At 39.8% G+C, this 26,619-nt stretch overlaps 1 protein-coding gene across 10 annotated transcripts in view; it reads right to left on the bottom strand.

Moving 5' to 3' along the window:
* The window catches only part of AKAP13 (A-kinase anchoring protein 13), a 342,871-nt gene that overhangs the window by 96,220 nt on the left and 220,032 nt on the right, over positions 1-26,619 (bottom strand). The window contains exon 1 of one of the 10 annotated variants that reach the window (XM_067695999.1): positions 21,238-22,436. The exons of the other annotated variants lie outside the window; for them this stretch is intronic. Within the exon in view, the coding sequence (XP_067552100.1) occupies positions 21,238-21,318 (81 nt within the window). The 5' untranslated portion in view covers positions 21,319-22,436. Of the gene's footprint in view, positions 1-21,237; positions 22,437-26,619 lie in introns of those variants that run through there. 10 annotated transcript variants of the gene reach the window in all.

The following is a 26,619-nucleotide window of genomic DNA, read 5'->3' as shown; positions in this document are numbered from 1 at the left end:
GATCTAGGCTTCCACCTTAAGAACTTAGCAAAATTAACACAAAGCAAACATGATGAGTAAAACAAAGAGCAGAAATCAGTGAAAGAGAAAACAGAAAAATAAAATCAATAAGATCAAAAGCTGGATCCTTAGAAGATCAGTTTACTGATATCAGTAAAACTTTAACTAGATAGACCAGAAAAGAATTCTAAGTTAAAAATTACCCGTATCAAGAATTTAAAGGGGGACATCACTAAAGATCCTACAGACACTGAAAGGATGATAGGGAAATATCAATATTACGAACAAGAAATACAACAAGTTAGATGAAATGGAAGCATTTCGTGAAAGACACAAACTACCAAAATTCTTTCAAAAAGATACAGATAATCTGTACACCCTTATTCTATTAAAGACATTGAATACATAGTTTAAAACTTTCCTGTAAGGAAAACTCCAGGCCCAGATGACTTCAAAGGTAAATGGCACCATACATTTAAGGAAGAAATAATAGCAATTCTACACAAACTCCTAAGGAAAACAAAAGAGGAGGGAACAATATACAGCTCATTTTATAAGCCCAGCATTACCCTGACACCAAAACTAGACGAAGACGTAAGAAAATTATAAATCAATATCCTCAGGAACATAGACGAAAAAATCCTGAACAAAAATTAGGAAACTGAATCCAGCAATATAGAAAAAAGATAAACATCGTGACCAAATTCGTCCCAGAAAAGCAAGGTTGGTTTAACATTTGAAAATCAATTTATTAATAGACCAAAACCTCTCACAAACTAATGATTATCAAGAGATGCAGAAAAGAATTTGGCAAAATTCAACATCTAAAACTCATAGAACACTGAAAACAGAAAGGAAATTCCTCAACCTGATAAAGGGCATCTATTTAAAAAATCCTGATACTTCACTCTGAGATCAAAAACAAGGCAAGAATGTCCACTCTCAGCACTGTTATTCAATAGGTACAGGTTCTAGCCAATGCAGTAAAGCAGAAAAAGAAATAAAATGCACAGATGTAGAATAGAAGTAGTTACTACTTTATTCATAGATGGCATGATTATCTATGGAGAAAATCTCAAGGAATCTACAAAAATGCTACTAGAATAAACGAGTTTAGCAAAGCTGAAGGTTATAAAGTCAATGTACAAAAAAAAATTAACACTAGTCCTATATATTAGGAGTGAACAATTAAAAATTAAAGTTAAAAACAAAAGTAATACAATTTACAATAGCATCAAGAAATATAAAATAATCAGGCATAAATTTAATAAAATATGAGTAATACCTGTACTCTAAACACTGCAAAACACTACTGAGAAAAATTAAAGCAGGCTTAAATAGAGACACCATGTTCATAGATCAGAAAACTCAATTCTGTTAAATGTTAATTCTCCCCAATTCATCACTACTTGATCTCAAGACTTACTATATATAAAAGCTTTTTTGGGAGATTGGATCAGGATGGCGGAGTAAAAGGACGTGCGCTCATTCCCTCTTGTGAGAGCACCGAAATCACAACTAACTGCTGAACAATCATCGACAGGAAGACACTGGAACTCACCAAAAAACATACCCCATATCCAAAGACAAAGGAGAAGCCATAATGAGACAGTAGGAGGGGCACAATCAATAAAGTCAAATCCCATAACTGCTGGGTGACTCACAAACTGGATAACACTTATACCACAGAATTCCACCCACTGGACTGAAGGTTATGAGCCCCACATCAGGCTTCCCAACCTGGGGGTCCGGCAACGGGAGGAGGAATTCCTAGAGAATCAGACTTTGAAGGGTAGCAGGACTTGACTGCAGGACTTGGACAGGACTGGGGGAATCAGAGACTCCACTCATGGAGGGCACACACAAAGTGGTGCGTGCATCAGGACCCAGGGGAAGGAGCAGTGACCCCATAGGAGACTGAACCAGACTTACTTGTTAGTGTTGGAGGGTCTGCTGCAGAGACGGGGGTGGCTGTGGCTCACCGTGAGGACAAGGACACTGGCAGCAGAAGTTCTGAAAAGTACTCCTTGGCGTGAGCCCTCCCAGAGTCTGCCATTAGCCCAACCAAAGAGGCCAGGTAGGCTCCAGTGTTGGGTTGCCTCAGGCCAAACAACCAACAGGGAGGGACCCAGCCCCACCCATCAGCAGACAAGCAGACTGAAATTTTACTGAGCTCTGCCCAAAAGAGCAACACCCAGCGCTACCCACCACCAGTCGCTCCTACCAGGAAACTTGCACAAGCCTCATAGATAGCCTCATCCACCAGCAGAAGCAAGAAGAACTACAACCCTGTAGCCTGTGGAACAAAAACCACAATCACAGAAAGACAGACAAGATGAAAGGGCAGAGGGCTATGAATCAGATGAAGAAACAAGATAAAACCCCCAAAAAACAACTAAATGAAGTGGAGATAGGAAACCTTCCAGAAAAAGAATTGAGAATAATGATAGTGAAGATGATCCAGGACCTCAGAAAAACAATGGAGGCAAAGATCAAGAAGATGCAAGGAATGTTTAACAAAGACCTAGAAAAATTAAAGAACAAACACCTAGAAGAATTAAAGAACAGAGATGAACAATACAATAACTGAAATAAAAAATACACTAGAAGGAATCAATAGCAGAATAACTGAGGCAGAAGAACAGATAAGTGACCTGGAAACAGGATGGTGGAATTCACTGCCACGGAACAGAATAAAGAAAAAAGAATGAAAAAAAATGAAGACAGCCTAAGAGACTTCTGGGGCAACATTAAACACAACATTCGCATTATAGGGGTCCCAAAAGGAGAAGAGAGAGAGAAAGGACCCGAGAAAATATCTGAAGAGATTATAATCGAAAACTTCCCTAACATGGAAAAGGAAACAGCCACCCACGTCCAGCAAGCGCAGAGTGTCGCAGGCAGGATAAACCCAAGGAGAAACACACTGAGACGCATAGTAATCAAACTGGCAAAAATTAAAGACAAAGAAAAATTACTGAAAGCAAACAAAGGAAAAATGACAAATAACATACAAGGGAACTCCCATAAGGTTAACAGCTGACTTCTCAGTAGAAACTCTACAAGCCAGAAGGGAGTGGCATGACATATTTAAAGTGATGAAAGGGAAGAACCTACAACCAAGATTACTCTGCCTGGCAAGGGTCTCATTCAGATTTGATGGAGAAATCAAAAGCTTTACAGACAAGCAAAAGCTAAGAGAATTCAGCACTACCAAACCAGCACCACCAAACAACAAATGCTAAAGGAACTTCTCTAAGTGAAAAACACAAGAGAAGAAAACGACATACAAAAACAAACCCATAACAATTAAGAAAATGGTAATAGGAACACACGTATCGATAATTACCTTAAAAGTGAATGGATTAAAATGTTCCAACCAAAAGACACAGGCTTGCTGAATGGATACAAAAACAAGACTCATATATATGCTGTCTACAACAGACCCACTTCAGACCTAGCGACACATTCAGACTGAAAGTAAAAACTCTCCAGAAAGTGGGTATAGAGGGAACCTACCTCAACATAATAAAGGCCATATATGACAAACCCACAGCAAACATCATTCTCAATGGTGAAAAACAGAAAGCATTTCCTCTAAGATAAGGAACAAGACAAGGATGTCTATTCTCACCACTATTATTCAACACAGTTTTGGAAGTCCTAGCCATAGCAATCAGAAAAGAAAAAGAAATAAAAAGTATACAAATTGGAAAAGAAGTAAAACTGACACTCTTTGCAGATGACGTGATACTATACATAGAGAAACTAAAGATGCCAGCAGAAAACTACTAGAGCTAATCAATTAATTTGGTAAAGTTGCAGGATACAAAATTAATGCACAGAAATCTCTTGCATTCCTATACACTAATGATGAAAAATCTGAAAGAGAAATGAAGGAAACACTCCCATTTACCACTGCAACAAAAAGAATAAAATACCTAGGAATAAACCTACCTAGGGAGAATAAAAGACTCTTATATGTAGAAAACTATAAGACACTGATGAAAGAAATTAAACATGATATAAACAGATGGAGAGATATACCATGTTCTTGGATTGGAAGAATCAACATTGTGAAAATGATTATACTACCCAAAGCAATCTACAGATTCAATGCTATCCCTATCAAATCACCAATGGCATTTTTTATGGAACTAGAACAAAAAATCTTAAAATTTGTATGGAGACACAAAAGACCCTGAATAGCCAAAGCAGTCTTGAGGGGAAAAAAAAGCGCTAGAGGAATCAGACTCCCTGACATCAGACTATACTACAAAGCTACAGTAATCAAGACAGTATGGTCCTGGCACAGAAACAGAAATATAGATCAATGAAACAGGATAGAAAGCCCAGAGTTAAACCCACGTACCTATGGTCAACTAATCTATGACAAAGGAGGCAAGGATATACAATGGAGAAAAGGCAGTCTCTTCAATAAGTGGTGCTGGGAAAACTGGACAGCTACATGTAAAAGAATGAAATTAGAACACTCCCTAACACCATACACAAAAATAAACTCAAAATGGATTCGAGACCTGAATGTAAGACCAGACACTATAAAACTCTCAGAGGAAAACATAGGAAGAACACTCTTTGACATAAATCACAGCAAGATCTGTTTTGATCCACCTACTAGAGTAATGGAAATAAAAACAAAAATAAACAAATGGGACCTAATGAAACTTAAAAGCTTTTGCAAAGCAAAGGAAACTACAAACAAGACGAAAAGACAACCCTCAGAAATGGGAGAAAATATTTGCAAACGAATCAACAAAGGATTAATCTCCAAAATATATAAACAGCTCATGAAACTCATTATTAAAAAAACAAACAACCCAATTCTAAACTGGGCAGAAGACCTAAATAGACATTTCTCCAAAGAAGACATACAGATGGCCAAGAAGCACATGAAAAGCTGCTCAGCATCACTAATTATTAGAGAAATGCACATCAAAACTACAGTGAGGTGTCACCTCACACCAGTTAGAATGGGCATCATCAGAAAACCTACAAGTAACAAATGCTGGAGAGGGTGTGGAGAAAAGGCAACCCTCTTGCACTGTCGGTGGGAATGTAAATGGATACAGCAACTATGGAGAAAAAATATGGAGGTTCCTTAAAAAAGTAAAAATAGAATTACCATATGACCCAGCAATCCCACTACTGGGCATATACCCAGAGAAAACTGTAACTCAAAAAGACACATGCACTCCAATGTTCACTGCAGCACTATTTACAATAGCCAGGTCATAGAAGCCACCTAAATGCCCATCGACAGACGAAAGGATAAAGATGTGTTAGGGCTTCCCTGGTGGTGCAGTGGTTGATAATTTGACTGCTAATGCAGGGGACACGGGTTCGAGCCCTGGTCTGGGAAGATCCCACATGCTGTGGAGCAACTAGGCCCGTGAGCCACAACTACTGAGGCTGTGCGTCTGGAGCCTGCGTTCTGCAACAAGAGAGGCCGCGACAGTGAGAGGCCCGTGCACTGCGATGAAGAGTGGCCCCCGCTTGCCACAACTAGAGAAAGAAGACCGCACAGAAATGAAGACCAAACACAGCCAAAAATAAATAAATAAATTAATTAATTAAAAAAAAAAGATGTGGTACATATATACAATGGAATTACTCAGCCATAAAAAGGAACGAAATTGGGTCATTTGTAGAGACATGGATGGATCTGTATTCACTCTGTCATACAGAGTGAAGTAAGTTAGAAAGAGAAAAACAAATATCGTATCTTAACATGTATATGGGGAACCTTGAAAAATAGTACAGATGAACCGGTTTGCAGGGCAGAAACTGAGACACAGATGTAGAGAACAAACGTATGGACACCAAGTGGGGAAAGCGGCAGGGGTGGTGGTGGGATGAATTGGGAGATTGGGAATGACATGTATACACTGATGTGTATAAAATGGATAACTATTTAAGAACCTGCTGTGTAAAAAAATAAATTAAAAAAAAAGTACTTTTAGAAGTTTGGATAATTTCCCAAAAATGTAGAGATAGTGAAGGTTTTAGTTCACTGAAGTATTTGTTTTTGTATTGTTAATAGCTTTAGCTTTTGGAATGCTAAAATTAAAAAATTTTAAACTCAAAAATAAAAAACCAAACATTAACTAAAATCCATGCCCCCCCCCCAAAATAAAGAAAAAAGCAAGCTATATTGTGACTTCCCTGGTGGTACAGTGGTTAAGAATCCGCCTGCCAATGCAGGGGACACGGGTTCAAGCCCTGGTCCAGGACGATCTCACTAAGCCCATGCGCCACCACTACTGAGCCTGCGAGCCACAACTACTGAGCCTGCGTGCCACAACTACTGAAGCCCGCAAGCCTAGATCCTGTGTTCTGCAACAAAGAGAAGCCACCACAAGGAGAAGCCCGTGTACCACAACAAAGAGTAGCCCCTGCTCGCTGCAACTAGAGAAAGCCCACGGGCAGCAACGAAGACCCAACGCAGCCAAAACTCAATCAATCAATTTATTTTTTAAAAAGGCTATATTAATAAAGCCAGTTTGGTACTGGTATAAAGACAGGCATACAGATTGAAAGAACAAGAGAGAATCCACAAATAGACCTTCACAGATATGACCTATTCATTTTTGACAAAGATGTCTAGGTATTCCAGTGAGGAAAGAATAGGTTTTTAACAAATGAAGTTACAAAAATTGGGTGTTCATGTGAAAACAAACAAATAAATCTCCCCCAAATCTCAAACTTTATATTGTCTATAAAAATGAGCTCAAAATATATCTAAATGTTAAACTTAAAACAACGAAACTTATAGAAGAAAAGAGGAGAATGTTTTTTGTGACACTGGGTCAGGCAAAGATTTCCTAGCATGCATTAAAAAAGCATGAAAAAACCTTGTAAATTTGACTACGTCAAAATTCTTTTAAAGTCTTGCTCCTCAAAAAGCATTGTTAGGAAAATGAAAAGGCAAGCCACAGACTGGGAGAAAATATTTACAAAACATGTATCTTCTAAAGGACTGGTAATTAGAATATTAAAATACACATAACAACAACAACAACAAAACCTCTTACAATGCTGTAAGACAAACATGCTTTTTCACATAGGCAAAAGATTTGAATAAACATTTCATCAAAGAAGATTACGAATGGTAAATAAATGCAGGAAAAGATGCTGAACACCGTTAATCATCAGGGAAAAGTAAATTAAAACCACAAGGAAACAACAGTCTACAGCCATTCAAATGGTTAAAATTAAAAACTGGTAATTCCAAGTGTTGCCAAAGATGGAGCAACTGAAACATTGGTAACATTGCTGGGAGAATGCAAAATAGTAAGTCACTTTAGAAAGCAGTTTAGCAGTTTCTTATAAAGTCAAACATATATTTATAGACAACATAGCAATCCCACTGTGGTATTTACCACCCCAAAAATCAAAATATACCTTTACACAAAGACTTTTACTGGAATTTCATAGCAGCTTAATTCATGATAACCCCAAACTGAAAACAGCCCAGACTGTCATCAATGGGTAAACGAATTGTGATACATCATTCAATGCAATAGACTCAGAATCAGAAGGAATGAACTACAGATACAAACAACATGGACAAATCTCAAGATCACTATGTTAAATTAAAAGACTACCTACTGTATGGTTCCATTTATATAATACCTTAGAAAAGGCGAAATTAATACAAGAAAGCGTATTAGTGATTAACAGGGACTGGAGGAAGAGGCTGACTGCAAGGGGACAGGAGAGAACTGTAGGGGTGATGGAAATGTTCCTATCATGACTGTGGCAGTGACTACACAATTCAAACATTTGTCAAAACTCATCAAACTGTGAACTTAAATTGGTGAGTTTTATTGTATATAAATTATATCGCAATAAAGCTGAAAAAATGTATCCCCAAAAGAGAAGTATAATATTTCATTTTAGTTTTTACCACTCCCAAACACCTTAACATTATAATCCTCTAGTTTCATTAACACTGAAACAGTCAGTGGATTCTAAACAGTGTAAGTAGGAGTATCCAAACAAATTACCAAGTAGTTGAATATTTATTATGCTCAAAGATGATTTTACTTAACGGTTTCTACAATATCATGTGTACCTACTGGTAAATTTCTGATCTTTGGTGAGAAGATACTAAACTATATTGGTGAGAAGGACCAACAGTTTTACTAAGTATGCTACGTGGGATAAGGTAGAACGCTATGGGACATTCTGTCAAATTACAACTGTGTGACAAAGAAGAAATGCAAGGAATTAGGCTGCTTGCAAATAACCATGAAACAAAACACCAAATAATTCGCTCATTTCAGCTCTTTCACCGGTTAGAGAGGAGAGGAGGTGGGGACCAGGGGCCATCAATGTTTCAATTCCTGGTGTGTTACAAAATGATGCCCAAAATTTGAAAGTTATCTTGAATGGAAAAGAAAATCTCCAGCAGGTTCCCTGAGATTATGCAAAATATCCCCTTTCAAAACACAATCTGAATGTGCCTAAGGAAGAAACCTCAAATTCAGTAATGTTAACAAACCCTATCCACATCTTTCAAAGAACTGAAACAGCAAATTTTCTTTAAAAACAAAAAAATCTTCCATTTAGTGAAGGATTTTCTTACTGTGAACTGCATCTCATTTGAAATGAGCCAAAGTTCACTTCCAGTGAAGTAAGTTTCTCTGTTAACAGGAAAAGCAAGAGTCCAGAACTGCTGTACTTTTGCTCCATGAATAGAGCAACAAATTTAAATGGTAACAGAAATAAAAAAGCAGTTCCTTTAAACAGCGAAGAATGCCAAGCCGCTCTGCATTATCAGGACTTTGCTCTCTCCCCTTCCATGATCTTCAACACCTCTTCAGTCAACATTTTAGGAAACTTTGTTAAAATTCTTTATCTGAGAATGTTTTTCGTCACCTTTTCACACATCATTCCATAGCCAATAAGTAAACCGAACATTCTTGCCTTCAATATTTGAGGGACTAATACTCTACACTTTTCATGTAATTTTAGGCATTTGATTGTTACAGAAAGTCAGTTATACATTTTGCAAAATAACATATAATGTAAATAATCCATAAATATTTATTTAAAATAATGTATTACTTAACAAAAATAAAAAGATTTAAGAGTATTACTTAAAATAATATATAATACTGAAAGAAATTAAAATTAAATCAAACCTCTAACTAAATACACTAATTTCTGAATAACAAGGATGAGAACATATTAGCAGTGGGAGGCAATTCCCCATGGGTCTCCCCTTTTTCTGCATGTCTTGTGAGCAAAGGACACTGACTGTCCTTTTGTTCTAGACTACCTTTTCAAGAATGTCTATGTATCAAACAGCCTTGGAAGATAGAGATATTGCTTCTTTCTGAAGCAAAGGGCAGATGTGTTGAATCAGAGCAAACGTCAGGTAGGCTTACTGCCCAATGTAAAAATTCCGGTTTCCTAACGTTGGGATTCCTCAGCTGTGACAGAGCATCTACCTGGGCCCCTCCGTATTGCCCCCGTGAGACTAGGGAAGCAAGAAGAACCAACGAGAAGCTAAGCTGATGTTCATGGTGCTTTCTGAACGATGAGTAATAAATTCATCTGTCTCTGACCCAGGAGTTCCCTGACTTCAGCCAGCAGCCATGAAATTGTCAGGCTAACTTGGTACCTTACAAGCAGGGTAAAATCTCAGACCCATCACATTTTGACAAATTAGTCTATATTAAACAGTATTAAAACACTTAAACACAGTGGCAGCCAAAAATCTCTCAATATGATCACACCTATGTGGTGAAAAACTCTAATCTGATTCAATTTTTCACTGAGTGGTTATGCTTGAATAATGATAAAGAGACAACTAATGTCCATTTTAATTTTTCTATAGCTTCCTGAATTTTCTTTAATGACTGTGTTACTTTTTAAAAAATTTAATTTTTATAAACGTGGAATAGTACAGAGTTCTCATACACAGGGTCTCACCAGTTTCTTCAATGTTACATAATCACAGTACATTTGTCAATACTAAGAAACCAACACTGGCACACTACTATTAATTAAATTATAGACTTTGGATTTCATTCATTTTTCCAATAATCTTCTTTACTGTTCCAGGATCCAATCCAGGACACCACATTGCATTTTGTGTGTGTATGTGTGTGTGTAATTTTGCATTCTAAGACCTTTATTGAAATGTAATTCATATACTCTAAAACTCACCCATTTAACAGAGTTGTGTAAGCATCACCACTAACTAATTTTAGAATATTTTCATGGCACCAAAAAGAGACTGAGTAGCAGTCACACCCCACCCCAAACCCAGTTCTAGGTACTCAGTAATCTACTTTCTGTCTCTATGGATTTGCCTGCTCTGGACATTTCCTATAAATGGAATTGTACATTATGAGGTCTTTGGTGACTGGCTTCTTTCACTTAGCAAGAGGCTTTAAAGGTTCATCCGTGTCTTAGCATGTATTAGTACTTAATCTTACTGCCAAATAATGTTCCACTGTATAGACATGCCCACATTTTATTTATTTATTCTTCAGCTGATGGACATTTGGGCTGTTTTCACTTGCTGGCTGTTATGAATAATCCTGTTGTGAATAACCATACACAAGTTTTTGGTGGACGTGTTTCATTTCTCTTGGGTATACATCTAGGAGTAGAACTGCTGTATCATATGATAACTTTATGTTTAAAATTTTGAGGAACTGCCAGACTTCCAGAGTGGCTGCACCATTTGACATTCCCACTAGCAACGTATGAGTGTTCTAATTTCTCCACACCCTTGCTAACACTTGTTACTGTTCTTGTCTGTGTTTTGGTTGTAGCCAAACTAGCAGGTATGAATGGTACCTCATATGAGTATATGAGATATACTTCCAACCTTCCATTCTTTTAAAATGAAAAATATTTTTTAATCTATTGGTTACTTTCTAGGAAAGGAAGATTCTATAAAGACACAATGCTAAGCACCCTCAGATTTGTTTCCTTCCTTCTTTTATTAAAAAAAAAAAAGTACTAAATAGGGACTTCCCTGGCAGTCCAGTGGTTAAGACTTTGCCTTCCAATGCAGGGGATGTGGGTTTGATCCCTGGTCCAGGAGTTAAGATCCCACATGACTTGTGGCCAAAGAAAACAAAACATAAAGCAGAAGCGATATTGTAACAAATTCAATAAAGGCTTAAAAAAAAAAAAGTACTAAAACCTTCTGTGTATCAAAACATTGTGTCAAGCCTTAAAAGCAGAAGTAGTAAAAGAACTGAGTCCTCAAAGAACTCATAGTTTATGTGAGACATGGAAATGTTAAGTAAATAAGCGTTCCATAGCATTTTGCACACATCAGGCACTGAAATGTGTGCTGACTTGGACAAGGTGTGCTGTGACCAACAGAAATGGGAATTAGAGTGAATGGGATACTCTAATGACAAACCATACTTGAAATGCTTTATACATTTCTGCCCAGGTCACAAATGTGACATACAGACACTGGGCCAGAATAACAACTCTTCTCTTTCACTTCATACAAGGCATTGCACAATATATAGAGGGGGGAGGTCAGAGATTGCCACGCCCTTGTAGAGGCAGGAGAATTCAGAGAGATGAGTTTCACAGAAGTTAACGAAGCAGAGGGCTGAAAAGAGAAGGTAGGTCCACAGTGCCAACTGCTGCTGAGAAGTCAAAACTGATAAATTTTTGAAAGGAAGTTACTGAATTGGGCAACTGTGAGGTTTGTGGTGAGTTTGGAAAGAACAATTTTAACAAGACAGGTGATACCAGAATTAAAACTGTAAAACATCTCCTTATATTTCTAAATTCATGGTACTTTAAAGTTTGCAAAGTATTGTCACCTAGATTTGACCTTTTTCCTGTCCCACAAGAAGGCACACTACCATTTTCAAGAAGAGGCCACACACTCAGTGAGGCTAGATTTGGGGATGGTATAGTTGTGTGTGAACTATATTGTACTGGTAACCTTATCTGCTCAAAAGACTGTAAGCTTCTTGAGAACTGAATCCCATCTTTTATTCCACGGATCTCCCAATGAGTAGATGGTAGATGCTTAGCGAATAATCTTTGAATTCCTTATCATCAGTGACTTTACAGAGAACTATAAGTTGGGAGAACCTTCAGGATTATCACTCTGCCTCCCTTTACTAGCTCCATTCAAGGGGGATGGGGGCACATCCCCCTTTAATAAGAGACTCGAAGGAGGTAACACAGCACTTAGAGACAGAGTGAGGACCCAGTTTTCCTCACTTCCAGTCCAGCGCTCTTTCCCCATCCCTGCAAATGTCTCTTCTTATTCTTAACTTTGTCTCAGAATTCATATTTTGTTTAAACAATTTTTAATAGCAATATGAAATTGGATAAGTCTGGCAAATTGCATTTAACATCTCTGGAGAAGATTTGTTGGAGAATAGAGTCAACGTTCAATTTAGACCAAAATATTTAGAAAATAAAGTATTATCATAACGCAACAACTAAAATATGGAACTGTGGGTGCCGATATTCTGAACATTGAAATGCTGTAATTGAAAGAAATGTTTTTTGTTTTGTTTTGGCTTTGTCTATTTCAAGGAGCCTGCATTTTCAATCACTAACAGTTAATTACCAATGATGTACTGAGAAGGCTCACTGTCTCTAAGTATACAAAAAGCTTCAGGAAATCTGGCAATGATGCAGTTCCAGTCAGTTCCTTCTTTGGAATTAGGACTCATTCACAAACACTGAAAGTAAAACCTATACTGAAAATTAGTAAATTTCAGGTAAATCAAAGACTTCCTCACCAGGAAAGGATGGGGAAATCTAGCATAACAAGTCTTCCTAGAACTATCTTGCTGATTCATTCACACGTTGGCCAGTCAGCTTTTGGGGAGTACTGTACCCACTTTAGGCAAGGAACAGTGTCAAGGTACAGCAATAGAAAGACGAATCATGATCCTGATGACAACTGGCACAATAGGTCCCACAGTTTTAAAGTATGAGGGACCTCTCTGTTCATTTAAAATGTCAAGGGTTACATCTGCCTCCACATCCCAGGATGACACACGTATAACCATACGGGTCTAAGGCTTATCAGACCCCATGAAATAACTTACAAACTGGGGACTACAGGTTGGGAAACAGACTGGTTTGTGAAATACAATAGGTAAACTAGTACCTGAAACCCAGAGAGGTAAGGAAGTCTCTAGTATAAAAAAAGATCATTTCTGGCTCACAGATTTGGGAAAAGCTTATTAACTAAGCTGGTGGTATACGAGGTAAGCCCTACAGGGGGTGAGGTGTGCTTAAAAGAGAGAGATGGTAAGGCAGGGCACTCCAGCCACGTGACAAAGAGGATGAGCAAACAGTCAGGACGCTTCAGAGCTGGAGTGCACAGCCTTTGGTGGCACAGACTCCTTCAAGAATCTGAGGGACGCCATGGACCCCTTCCCAGAAACACACATGTATGTGACCAGTCAGTGGTTCTGGAGCACAGCTTTACAACTCAGAGCAGAGACTTTTCCTTAGATGTTTTTGAGGAGCACGAAAAGCCCATGAGTGTCCAGAAGTATAAACTGAGGAAAGAAGAATAATGGGAGATATGGCTTTGTTCTCTACCAGGGTGGACCCCTCTCCCCAATTTTATAAGCAAGGGAGTGAAAAAAAAAATCAGTGTTATACTAGGAAAACAACTGTAGAAATGTACAGATAAAATCGGACAGTCGGGAGGAAAGAAGCAGCATGGGACATCCAGGACACACAAGACCAGTCAAGAGGGGCCCAGACTGCTCTGGTCTGGAGACAGCGTGTGCCTGGACTGGGGACATGGCCTTTGGAGCACAGAAGAAGCAGCAGGTCAGCAAGCTGGTACAAAGGGCAGAACCCACAGAAATAAGAGAGAAAGAGGAACCAAAAATCCACAATTTAACAGACTTAGGAAATCCAGAGGAGATGATGATGGTGCCTTCTATCTGCCTGTGTTGAGTTTTAAGTGTTAAGATGTCTTCCAAATGGCTAAACAAAGTTATGATTATTGAGAGAAAGGTTGGAACTGGCTTCATCTGTTCTTGAGTAAAAGGTGAAAAGAATGTGTAAGAGAGTAGAGGCAGAACACACCAAGAGAAAAGACACACTGAAGGCAGCACGCATGTTAGATAACACACATCTACAGATGAAGCAGCTTGGAAAGCTGGCTTCTTACAAACATAAACAGCATAAAATTGAGCGTGGATTAACAAAATGAAAATAAATCAAAACACAGTGAGCTACCACATCACACCCGTCTTTGGATGGCTGTTATTACACACACACACACACCACCACCACCACCACCACCACCACCAACAACAACCACCTCCAGAAAATAACCAGTGTTGGTGAGAATGCAGAGAAACTGAAACCTTTGTGCATGTAAACTCCTGAGAATGTAAAATGGCACAGTCACTGTATAAAACAGTAAGGGGGTTCCTCCAAAACTTAAACAGAATTACCTTATGATCCAGCAATTCCATTTCTGGCTACACACCCAAAAGAATTGAAAGCAGGGACTCAAACAGATATTTGTACACCAACGTTCACAGCAGCAATATTCACAATAGACAAAAGGGGAAAACAACTCAAATGGCCATCAACAGATGAACGGATAAACGAAAGGTAGTACATACATGCAGTTGAATGTTATTCAGCCTTAAAATAAGGAGAGAATTCTGACACATGCTACAACATGGAAAAACCCTGAAGACCTTATGCTAAGTGAAATAAGCCAGTCACAAAAAGGACAAATACTGTATGATTCCACTTATGTAAGATACCTAGAGTTGTCAAATTCATAGAGCCAAAACACAGAATAGTGGTTGCCAGGGACTGGGGGAGGGGAGAAATGAAGAGTTATTGTTTAACAGGTACAGAGTTTCAGTTCGCAAAGATGAAAAAGTTCTGGAGATGGACAGTGGTAATATAATAGCTGCACAACAATGTGAATGTACGTAATGCCACTGAACTGTACACTTAAATGTGGTAAATTTTATGTTATGTATGTTTTCCTGACCGCCCCCCCCCAAAAAAAGGGAGTGTGCAGCAGTTAGAGAGAAGCGAGCTTGTTTAGAGAAAAGAAGTCACACAGTCAGAAGGAGCATTGGTAATCTGGGCCAGATGCTACCAATCATGGTCAATGCCATTAACCAGAAGACAAACTCCTTATGCACGGAGTGTGGAAAGAATGTCAAAACATGTATCAGCGTTTTCAACCACATCCTGTATACAGTAATAGCAACACCAAGCAGATCATATTCATGTGTGAAAAATACTGTGCTTATTATATATAAGTAAGCTGTTTAAAATATAAACTGGATTACAAAACATCTCTCCCGCTTTTTGCCCGGTTTCAGAATCACTGATGTGACAGATAAATTTACCCTGGTCTTGGGGCTATTTTTCAACAACTCCCCTGTTTCTCACTCACACAATGAGATAACTTAAAGGCCACACACACTACGTTGCTCCACCTTAAACATTTTCAGAGTGCCTGCTATGGGCCTGAGAAAATGCCAGGCCCTGATTATAAACATGACAACACACCTCTTCTCATGTTAGTCTCTTTTCCAAAAGGTGACTTCTAAGACTCAGGTTTCTATATTACTGGATGATGACCTGGTTCTCTGTACTACCGACACTCTTCTTAGCCAGCTCTGAGACTAGGCTTGGAAGAAGATTCTGATCGCCAGCAGAATTAGGAGACAGACTAGAAAGAAACAGCAGTGTTGAGACTGCTAATAATTTGAGCTTAAGAGAAAAACAAAGATAATGATTAATAATAAGCCCCTTTATCCAGGTTTTGCCCTATGGAATCTCTGAATTATTAGCAAAATACAGGATTGGCAACTGATTGAATGGGTAGGAGAGGAAACAGTTCAAAATGATTCTGAAATTTTGTTTAGCAAGTAGTTGGAAATGAGGAAAACAGATTTTGCCATTAAATATTCACATCTTTTGGAGGAATAAGTTACCAAAAACCACTTTCTGGCTCTGACTCCATTTATGATTCTGTAGCTAAAACACAAACTTAGTCCTTTGTCCACGTTCTATCTCCATGACAACCAGACCATGGACACTACAAGTACTGAACATCCAAAGTCCTGGTGAGTTATAGTGCACATGGAACACGGGATAAGAGAAGTTAATTCAAAAGAAATGTCGATCCATCCTGGTAATTTTTCATTCCTGTCACGAAGCCTGGGATCCCTTGTGATTATCTAAACCACACCTAAGTTGCGTTCCCATCAGTCTGAAAATAGAGTTGTACATATTTTCAGTGGAGAGAGAACTCTTGTTTTTGGCAGTGTTTCTGCTACTGTTTATATCTGAACATCCTAATAATACAGCTCATGGTTACACCCAGCCTTCCCAGCCATTGCCTGTATTTACTTCCTCTGCAACTGTCTCAGGAGATCTAGCCAGAGTTACAAGGCTGGAACAAAAGGAAGCAAAAACCCCTCCATCCGGACATGGAAGCCAACACTTGAGTCCAAGTCTTTTCAGGGAATCTGAGTGTAACTGAGCAGACAGGCATAGCTGTCTTCAATCCTTAGCCTCCTTATGTCTTTTGTTTGAAGCAGCATGGAAGTGTCTTAAAGCAAGTAAACTTTTTAAAGGATGTGTATTTCTCTGGAAAATGACACTGGAGTTAAAGACAAACTACTCCTTCTGTGCTTTCACTAATGAGGTCAGGTGGCCTGCCCAAACATCAAGGATGGGGAGGGGGTCATCCTCCTCCGTGAACATTTTTATTCAATGCACACAAAACATGGTTGCAAATCTTTTAACCATTCATCTGATACTCTGAATTACTAGCGACAAAGTAAGTTCTCAAAAAATCATCAGTAACATGAAAAATCATGTTATTATTAGTAGGCAATGTTTTTCCAGGTACCCAAAGTAATAAAACTAGTAAAACAGAAATGGTCCCTGTACTAAAATCAGTTTAAGTCAGCAGTTAATCCTAGATTCCGACTCCCCTCTTTCTGGTATGCTAGTTTTGCAGTAAGTTCCTGTTACTTGGTATCCTCTTGTGTTAGGAGTGGTCTCTTACTCAATGCGCTCATGAGTTAGCTACTGAACCGCGTCAGACAAAGGGTCCTATCATTCACCAACTTGTGAGGTCAATACTAGCTTTTTGAAGGATGCTGAGGAAAATGGGCATGTGGATACCAAAGGGCCTCTGCCAAGAATTAAAATTCTTCCTCATCCCATTCTGTGCACATGATTCATAGTTACCAACCACTTATTGATCATTAGAGCCAGAAGGCATATATGCACTGGGGGAGAGGGGTAACCAATAAGGTGAGGAAGAGAAGTGTGTATGCGTGTACTGGGCTGGGGGATGGCGGCATGGGTGACCAAAGGATACTATCAACCTACACCTTATTATTTAGAAAAAAATTCAGAAAGGAGGTAAGATTTCAGAGGATGCTGGGAGCTGATGATGGGAAGCAAGAGCTGATCTGAGGATAAAGACCAGTGTGCCCAGCCTTAGGGAAATCCTAAGAGATGGCTTTGATGCAGAAAAGCTACCATGAAACTAACTGTACAGAACTCACAAAGGGAACAGATCAGAATGTGGAATAAGCCCAAGAAAGTATGGGTATATAAAAGAGGATGAGAATCTTGAAGTTAATCTACAGTGAATTATTCAGATGCCAATGGGAGGGACTGGAGTTGTAAAAGTGTGATACCAAAGGGATAGGCTCACAATCTAAATTTTGTGATGACTGTCATAATTCATCTCTCTGTTCTTACCCCCATCTCATCAGCACATTAAGTACAGTTTGCATAACATGAACAAATATTAAAAGATTAACTCATTCAATTCACAAAACTTATTGCGTATTTAGTACGAATGAGGGACACTGTTTAGATATAGTGAGTAGATGAAAAAATTACAAACTCCTTACTATAAAATAAAGCAATCTTCCACAGAAAAGGAGTGAGAAAATATACATGATCACTTGAGAACTGAAGTGGCATATACACCCAATATAATTATTTAAAAAAAAAAAACCACTGGAGTGGCATGGACATATATACACTACCAAATGTAGAATAGATAGCTAGTGGGAAGCAGCCGCATAGCACAGGGAGATCAGCTCGGTGCTTTGTGACCACCTAGAGGGGTGGGAGGGAGGGAGACGCAAGAGGGAAGAGATATGGGAACATATGTATATGTATAACTGATTCACTTTGTTATAAAGCAGAAACTAACACACCACTGTAAAACAATTATACTCAAAAACACTGATTAAAGACACAAGTTCAAAATGGAAGATAACTGGAGACCACTTCTGAATGACGAAAAATCATTCTAAAAATTGTGTGGCAAAATGAATTTAGATGAGATCATGCACCTGTTCAAAGTGTTGTAGAACGAATTCCCGCACTGGGGAAAAAAGTGCTTGTGATAACTTCTAAGACTTCTTCCGATAGAAAAAGTTAGATTTTTAAAAATACGTATATATATATAAATAAAAATTGATATACATATTCATGTAATAAGAGGAACTGGCTGACTCAAGAGACCTAGGGTAGCAAGAAAAAACATGAACTTTGAAAACAATCAGATCTGGGGTTGCATCCTATTACCTACTATGTGTGAGCTGTGAGAACTTTGGAAAATTACTGACTCTCCGAATCTGTTTTTCCACATGTAAAATGAGACAAACACTAGGAATGATGTAAAAATTAAATGCCTGTATCTCATACCCATCCACTTACTACCACTTCAGACCACAAAGCCATTTCAACATGCCTGGACTACCATAATGGCAGCCTAAGTGACTCCCACATGCCGGAATGATCTAAAAAAATAGAGAAGTAACATATCTAAGCAAAGCAAATTCCTCACCATGGCTGTCAAGGCCCAGCCCTCCCAGGGCCTGCTTATGACTCCACCCCGCTTGCTCAGTATTTTCTCATCACAATGGCCCTGCCCATTCTTCCCTACCTCAGGGCCTCTGTATCTGCCGTTCCTTCTTTCTGGAACGCCTTCCCTTGGTATAGCTCCAGCATCTCTTTATCCTCTGGAGAACAGTTTTTTAAATGTCAGCACCTCAGAAAGATCTTCTATCTGAAATACGATTCCCATTATTCCCACAGAACACACTGTTTATTTCTATCAAATCGCTAACAGTAATTTGTACTTTTTGTTTCTCTATTTACTGCCTGTCTTTAAGCAATACGAGGACTTTAAAGACCCGTGTGCCCCTTGGACCTAGCACGTCTGACATCAAACAGGTCATTAGTATAGTCTTCATGTAGAGCTCTCAGTGATGTCACCTTCTCTGTCTCCAAAGCAAAGAATCAGAATCAAACTCACCCGTCTCATTTCAAACTGAAAATAGCGTATTTTCAGGACTCTTTGTGTTTACTTATTTGTAATAAATGCTTACTTTCTGAGAAGTGAAAATCTTTCATTGCATAAGGGCCGTATGGTGCAAAAAAATAATACAAACACAGGTACATCTAAAAAAAAAACCCTAATTATGTCCTTTATTAGCTGTGGCCTTGTGGAAAAAAAATCACATCACTCAAGTCCTTTACGTTCCTCACCCTGGCTCAGGAGAATCCTCAATCTCTTCATATGAAGGGGCGGGGGGAACCGCTGCTGCCTGACCAGTCAGTCTCAAACAAAATAACATACATAAAAGTGTTTTGTTAAAACTGTAAAACAGCATCTACGAGGCCAATAAGCCTGTGCTACTTTAGCCCCATTCCTGAGGGCTTTCATGCCCCATGAGAGTGAAGAGCACTGAACACTTCAGCACTATTTTAAATGTACCATACTCCTTGTGATACTCAGATTGAGATTTTCTATCCTCCCTCCCCTCTTTTCCTTCTTTCTTTTTCCCCCAGACAGGTAAAATCATAAAGAGTCAAGCATATAAAGGTTCTAAAAACTAGTCTCTCCTAAACATGAGGTCAAAAATTTTAAAACATCACTGTGATTTCACAGCGGAAATCACATTTCAGAGAAACTAAAATGAATAATATCTCGGATCAAGTTCAAAATGCCAAGTTGCCCACTGCTCTCAGCCTTGGCCTGGCATATCAAACCACCACCTGACAGCGATCATGGAGGGACAGACGCCACTCCCTCCACAGTCACAACTCCTCCACCTAGCCCCTCGTCCAGCATGGTAGTGTTATTTCACTGACTTCTGTGTCTAGCCTTCTGAGCCGTTTCTTGGCCTCAATGGACCAATGAAAAGAATTCAGGAGTCCCAAGTAATACACTGAATTGATAAATCAGTACAACAGCTCCACTAGTTCCCTGACCAGGGCGATACATTACTACTTTGCCTGGACTCCCCTGGCTCCACACCTTCACAAGTTCAGGTACTGAGGGTCTCTTGGCAACTGTGAAGCACTTGGTTGGCTTCCAATTTCCCCTGCCTTTGCCAGAAAACTGCTAAACTTCCAAAAAGTGCTCCTTGAGTCGTCCAACATTCCCAGACTCCCATCTTATGGCTGGAGGAGTCCTTACTAATTTTAGATTCAAGGATGCCTTCTGTGAGCAATCAGCCATCCAGAGTCTCCGCCCCCATCCTGCTTAGACACCCAGCATCACTACCGGGAGAAAACAAACAAATACAGCAATTAACATTCAAAGGCTAGCCCTGAAAAGCAGTCAAACAAAGCCAAAGGGGCCACTCTGCCACTTTAATAAATAGACTGACTGGAGATCCTTCCAAAGGAAATAAGGACTGTCTATCTTTCCCCTCAGAGCTGTGAGGAGAGACGGCAGAAGCAACAGATAGAAAAGACTCTGGCAAAAGACAAAGAGACAGAGGCAGAAGGAGAGAGACTGACAGAGAAAGATCCCCCCCCCCTCAGATGGGGGCCTGGGGTTGGGAGGAGAGGGGTGGGGATGACAGGGACAGAGGGACACAGACATCTGAGGAAAGGGCAACTCTGAAGGTGAATTTCTCCGTCTGTGATTTTCAAGAGTATGAGGTTCTCCTGAGCATAAGAATCCATTTTAAAGCAAGTAAAATGACACTGAAACAGTAAGCGGCTCAATGCTGATTCTGAAGTCCCCACTGTTTCTGTTCAGATATTCTAAGAACCTTAAAATCACCAACCCAACCCAACACTCCCCACTGTTCACACACGCACACTTCTCAGCCATTCTCCCAATACAGGGGGGCCAGGGAATCCAGCTACTGGATTCAGAGACGAAGAGCCTGAGAGCTTTGGAGTGGATGGAGTGTGGCCCCTTACCTTCAGCAACACCACGTCCACAGTCCTGTCCACCTTGGAGATGTCACATAGGCTGTAGCGCCTCTTGTGCCGTTCATACATTTTGTCCAAATGCAGAGGAGAGGAAGTAAGATGCAGGAGACGTACCCACTGTCAACCTGGGGGACCACCGCACTCCCGCAAGTCCAGAGCTCCAAATTTCTTACCGTGACTTCCAGACTTCTTTATGTAGAAAACCCTCAAAGGGTCAAAAAATGAATTAAAGAAAACCAAGCAGAATCCCAATTCCTTGAACGGACTGAGAACTTCCTGGCCAACTTCAGAGCACTGGGATGATGAATTTACAATTTACAATTCATAATATGAACAATAAATGCTTCCAGATGCTATACCTTAGGCAGATCTTCACCGAAAGAGAAGCACACACCATTTCCATCACTGGCGATAATTCCAGTGGAAAAATTAAGAATTAACCGGCTACACATAACGGCTGACACATGTGGTGGAGTAGCCCAAAGCAGGCAATAAAAATCCAGTATGTACTTTGTCAGGAAAAGAGAAAGAGCGAAGAAGGGAAGACAACTCTAATTTGAAGGGATGATAGGAAAAAACTCTCTCATTAAATCCTCTTCTTGCTTATAAAACAAAGACAAGGAAAATCAATTTTTCCTTTACAGGAAAAAAAAAAAAAGTTGAAGCTCTGAGATTCTGTTCAAAGTAAAGAGTCTTTAGTCAGCCTCTTGCTCGCCAGGCGGTAGGGCTTGCTTCTGATTTCAGCTGAAAATATCTAATGACAGCAGAGCGAAAGGAGGGGAAAAAAAAAAAAAAGACCACTCCTCCCTTCTTGTTCCCTCCCTTCTTGGGCGCTGGCCCTTCCCTACCCCAGACCCCTCACCCCTTTTCCCTGCCTCTCAGGAACGTCACTACTTGCCCTTTCAGCCCTGCACCAGCAGCCTCGGAGGCTTGAAAACCTAATGGCAGTGGTGGGAACGTGATTCATCCACAGACGAAGAAGGGAAAAACAAGGCTTCCTTTTCCAACCCGTTTCCTCCTCCTCCCCTTTCTCCTCCTCACGCTGTTCCCCATGAAAAAGGCTCTGTCAGGCATTTCCAGATGTACCCCAAGCGCTCTGATGTCGGGGGAGGTATGGTAATAAAGGGAGGGGGTGTCATCCTAAACACCACAGGCAAGTTCAACACACTTATCTGTTCCACGAAACTGGGGAAATTGAAACTACACAAGGCAGACACTGCATCTCCCTGCCAAACGCAAGTCAGTGATTTAATATGAGAAAAATGCTAGCCAATATTTCAGGGCTGTTTCCAGGATCCAGAAGGGGTTACAGAAGTGACTGACAAGGCTTAGAAATCATCAAGAGGTCAGCTTTTTTTTCTTGGCGGAGAGGAAGGGAGGGATGGGGAGGTGGTAGGAGGAGCACTTTAAAGAAAATTTTAGAGGAAAGGAGTAGAATGACAGGCACGTGCGTCAGTACGTTGTGTGGCTAAGAAGAGTCACCTGGCTGGGACTTCTTCCCCCCTTGAAGGCCACCACTCACATTGACTGAGCCGGGAGTGTGGCTCTACCACTCTGTGCGCCCGCTCTCTTACTATCCAAGAGCCCTCCAGCCCCACCCTAGCCAAGATTCTCAGGGGCAGACCTGTTCTAGAATTCATTTTCTTACCTGGGCCATAAATGACCTGGGAGGGAAAGGAGGAGAAGGAACTGAGGGGGACAAAAAGGGAAGAGTGGAGAAAGGAAAACTCCAAAGATGTTCTCCTTCGAGGAGCATTAGGCAGCTGGCATTTTCCTCAAGTGGCCAGAGGAGTCCTTGGCTAGAGTGTAAATGAGGGGACTCAAACATCACAAGTGGAAGGAAAAAAGAGATTTAATACTTAAATTTCTGTCAATATCACAAACAGAGCTGGTGAAGAGGCTTTCCAGGAGCTATGAAAGGGGTAGAGAAGGTCTGATGAGTCACCATCTCCTCTGGCCAGGCATTCAAGTAGCTAACCACCTCAAAGGAGAGCAAGGCAGCAAATCCTGCTAGTACGCATCTCCCCCTCTACCTAACACACCGCAGCCGCTGAGCCCAGTCCCACACTGTTCCATCCACCGCAGGGAGGTAGATAGTCCCTCCCCTTCCCCACACGCCCTCGGTGAGCCTAGTTCTGTGATGTTACCAACGTGGACAGTGAACCAGATGTTGCTTTTCATTAGAGTGATGATGGGAAACAGTAGAAACAGATGATTAGAGAGAGATTAGAAAGTTGTAAATAAAATTCTAGCTCAGGCTTACCAAAAGGGTGGGAACCTGTCCGGGGATTTACAACTACTCTGAAACTATGTGGTCTAGGGCACAAATCGAAAGGTCCTTTAGGCTTTAGTGTAGGGGAAAATGGATAGTTTATTATCTTTTCTGTATGAACTTTCACCAAGCAATAATTTAGAACTCTCCTTCCTCCCCATATAAACACAAAGCTGCCACCCCTCTGTCCTCAGTATGGTTTATTCCTCACTGCTGCTCCCTTCTGTTTTAATTAGAATCAAATGTTTCCTGCTTCCAAGGTTTCCAGGCATCTCCCTAAGGATCATAGATGCTTTAATCACCACGGAGCCTTTCTATTCCCAACCTCGTGTAACTCCTGACTTAAATAATCTATATTGATTTAACAGATATTTTGTGCCTTGCAGCAAAGGCAAACAAAAGAAACAAAGAACAAGGTCTCTGTCCTCAAGAAGTTTATATAATTAGAAACCTCTTTCAAAGTTATACTATTGTCTGAAATGGCCGAGATTACTGTTTTGAGACAAACAGATTAATTTCTGTATTTTGGATGATCTGCTGGTTTTGTGCTACAGGCTGGAAATCGAGACTTCCTACCTGTTCTGTACACATAAACATATTAAAAGGATTTGGAATTGTCCTTGAGTATTCTGTTCCTTCTTGGAGAACAAATTCTCTGGGTAGGGAACACATACTCTGGGTGGGGGGAAGAGTCTGTTTTGCTTTCCCCTCTGGATTTGTTCAGCACTCTCCACAGAAGACTGAGTCTATAGTCCAGTGCTTTTGCTGCTGATGTGACAATTCCAAGTTTTTATCAAAAACATCTGGAACCACTGAAGAGTTACTCTGTTAGGATTTTGAAACACAGAAACCAACCATTTTACATCCAAACCATAGAGCTGATACCTATGAATTTTCGCTTTAAGAATATTCTCCTTTTCTTTAATTTTGGGAACTTGTAGTAAAATATGTTTATTATTTACAACCTCTTACAATAGTAATTATTCACGAGATTAATCATATCTCCCTTCTTTCTGTGTCCTCCATCCCACTCTCCAGCCACAACAAGGAGCCCTACGTTCTTCAATAGAAGCTTCAAGTGCTTAAAGTCTGTTCATACCACAGGCCCAACATATACTCTTAAGGATTCCAGAAAATGAAGTATAAAAATATTTTATGCATTTGAAGTTAACTAGAGCATTTCTGTTCATGAACTAAATTTTCCCTTGATATTTAACTCTTAAGGTCTAACCCTTACCCAAATTATTTCAGCATTCTTATGGGTCAACTCTACTTGGCTCCTTTTGTTTCAGTTAAGGCAGAACCCTATCTAAAGTCTCACAGCAAACTTTCTGAATTAGGACACCACTTAGTGGGTATATGAAAGATCCAAACAGAACACAAAGGCCAGCAAGCACTGGGGTGGGGAGAGGGGTGTCTACTGCTACTAAAACATTTGTCCTGTACCCCAAAGTGAACATAAAGTAGTAGCATGTCACTGGCTAAAAGACCCACCAATGATCAGTTTTGTCTCTGCAAGGAGCACAAGGTGAAAATCAAAGGTTCTTTCCATTCCTAAGTGTGCCACTATCTCACTGAGCATCCTGGGATAATTAGTTTGACTCTTGGACCTGGGTTTCCAGAACTGGAAAATGAGAAGGGCTGGACACTAGATCGTATCTGAAGTTCCTTCTTGATCGGATATGGTCAGTCTGAGACTAACAAATCTTTATCACTTGCCATATAGCTCACAGGATGTGGGAAGATGCAGAGGAAAAAGAAAAAGGGATTGAGAAATTCTCGCAAAATCTGTTGTAGAAAACGCAGTATATTCTTGCTTAATTATATTTTCCACCTCCACTTTTCATGTGAAATGAAAAGGAAGGAAACGTCTACCACAGTCAACAATTATCATTAACCTATGATTTCAACTAACTTAAAAAATACTGAGTCATCCAGAGCTACACATTTGTTGGTAGCAAAGTTTACTAAAATATAGATAAAACATTGTATTATTTTTATTATTATAGACTCCATGTGAGCAACTCCAGTCTGCTTAAAATAACAGTCTGCTCCAAATAAGATGTTTGAGTAATTGAGAGAAGACGGGAATTATTTACAACAGCTGCATTGTTTCCAGCGAGGATTTCCTTTTTCATTTCAATTTAGGTGTTTAAGCACTACTGGTCCAGGAGAGGAAGGCCTAGGGCCCCCACTCCTCTGGCTTTTCTTCCACTCCCAGATTTGGAGGTTCCAAGAAGGTTAAAAGAATAAAGGAGAAGGGGAAGGCCTAAAGGGCAAGCAACGGGTCAACCAGCAATTCTCCTCAAACTACCATCTGGCAGCAGCAGGCAGCTCCTCTGCTTTAACCCTTTCTTGACTTCTTCAAGAAGAAACCTTAACACAATTTAGCTGGTAGCAGCAGGTTGTTTGACAACAATAACATTAGCAAAAAGTAATTAAGATGGAAGTAAGACAAGACAAAGCTTTAAAAATGTCTCTTCACCAACCCGTGCTCCTCACAGGAAATAGGTCTCGGGGAACAAGCACACAAATGTTAAATTTTACTAAAATTACCAACAACTTGGTGAAATAAAAGGCAGGAGGAGGGGAGAAAGGGAGAAAGCCGAATCAGAATTCATCTGGAAAAGTGGTGATAGGATAGTTTAACCTCTAGGACAGGTCTTCTGGGGCAAGATTTATTAATAACAATATTCACTGAGTGCTTCCTGTATGCCATGTGCTTCCACATGTACAATTTCACTTATTCCTCATAAAAAGCTACAGGGTGAAACATCACTGTCTACAGATGCAGAAAAGTCCCACTCAGAGTTTAAGTCAGTTGTATCAGGTCACACAGCTAATAAAATGAGTCTGCATTAAACTCGGTTCTGTAAATCTTTTTTTCCATATGCGTCTTATTTTGCCTTGAGTAATCCCCTAAACTGAAAGAAATGAAACTATCATGGAGAAAATGTAAGTTAAAATTTGAGGAAAGAAAACTTAGAATTCGTTACTCGTATTATTGGCATTCTTACATTTGATTTTATACAAATGCCAAAGGATAGAAAAAGATTTTATTTTTTCAATAAAAATGACAAATGGTTCCTAATTTTAGA

Source organism: Pseudorca crassidens, chromosome 1 (assembly GCF_039906515.1).
Source record: "Pseudorca crassidens isolate mPseCra1 chromosome 1, mPseCra1.hap1, whole genome shotgun sequence".
NCBI lineage: Eukaryota > Metazoa > Chordata > Mammalia > Artiodactyla > Delphinidae > Pseudorca > Pseudorca crassidens.
The sequence above is the reverse complement of the archived record's forward strand: the minus strand, read 5'-3'. Positions and strand labels throughout refer to the sequence as shown.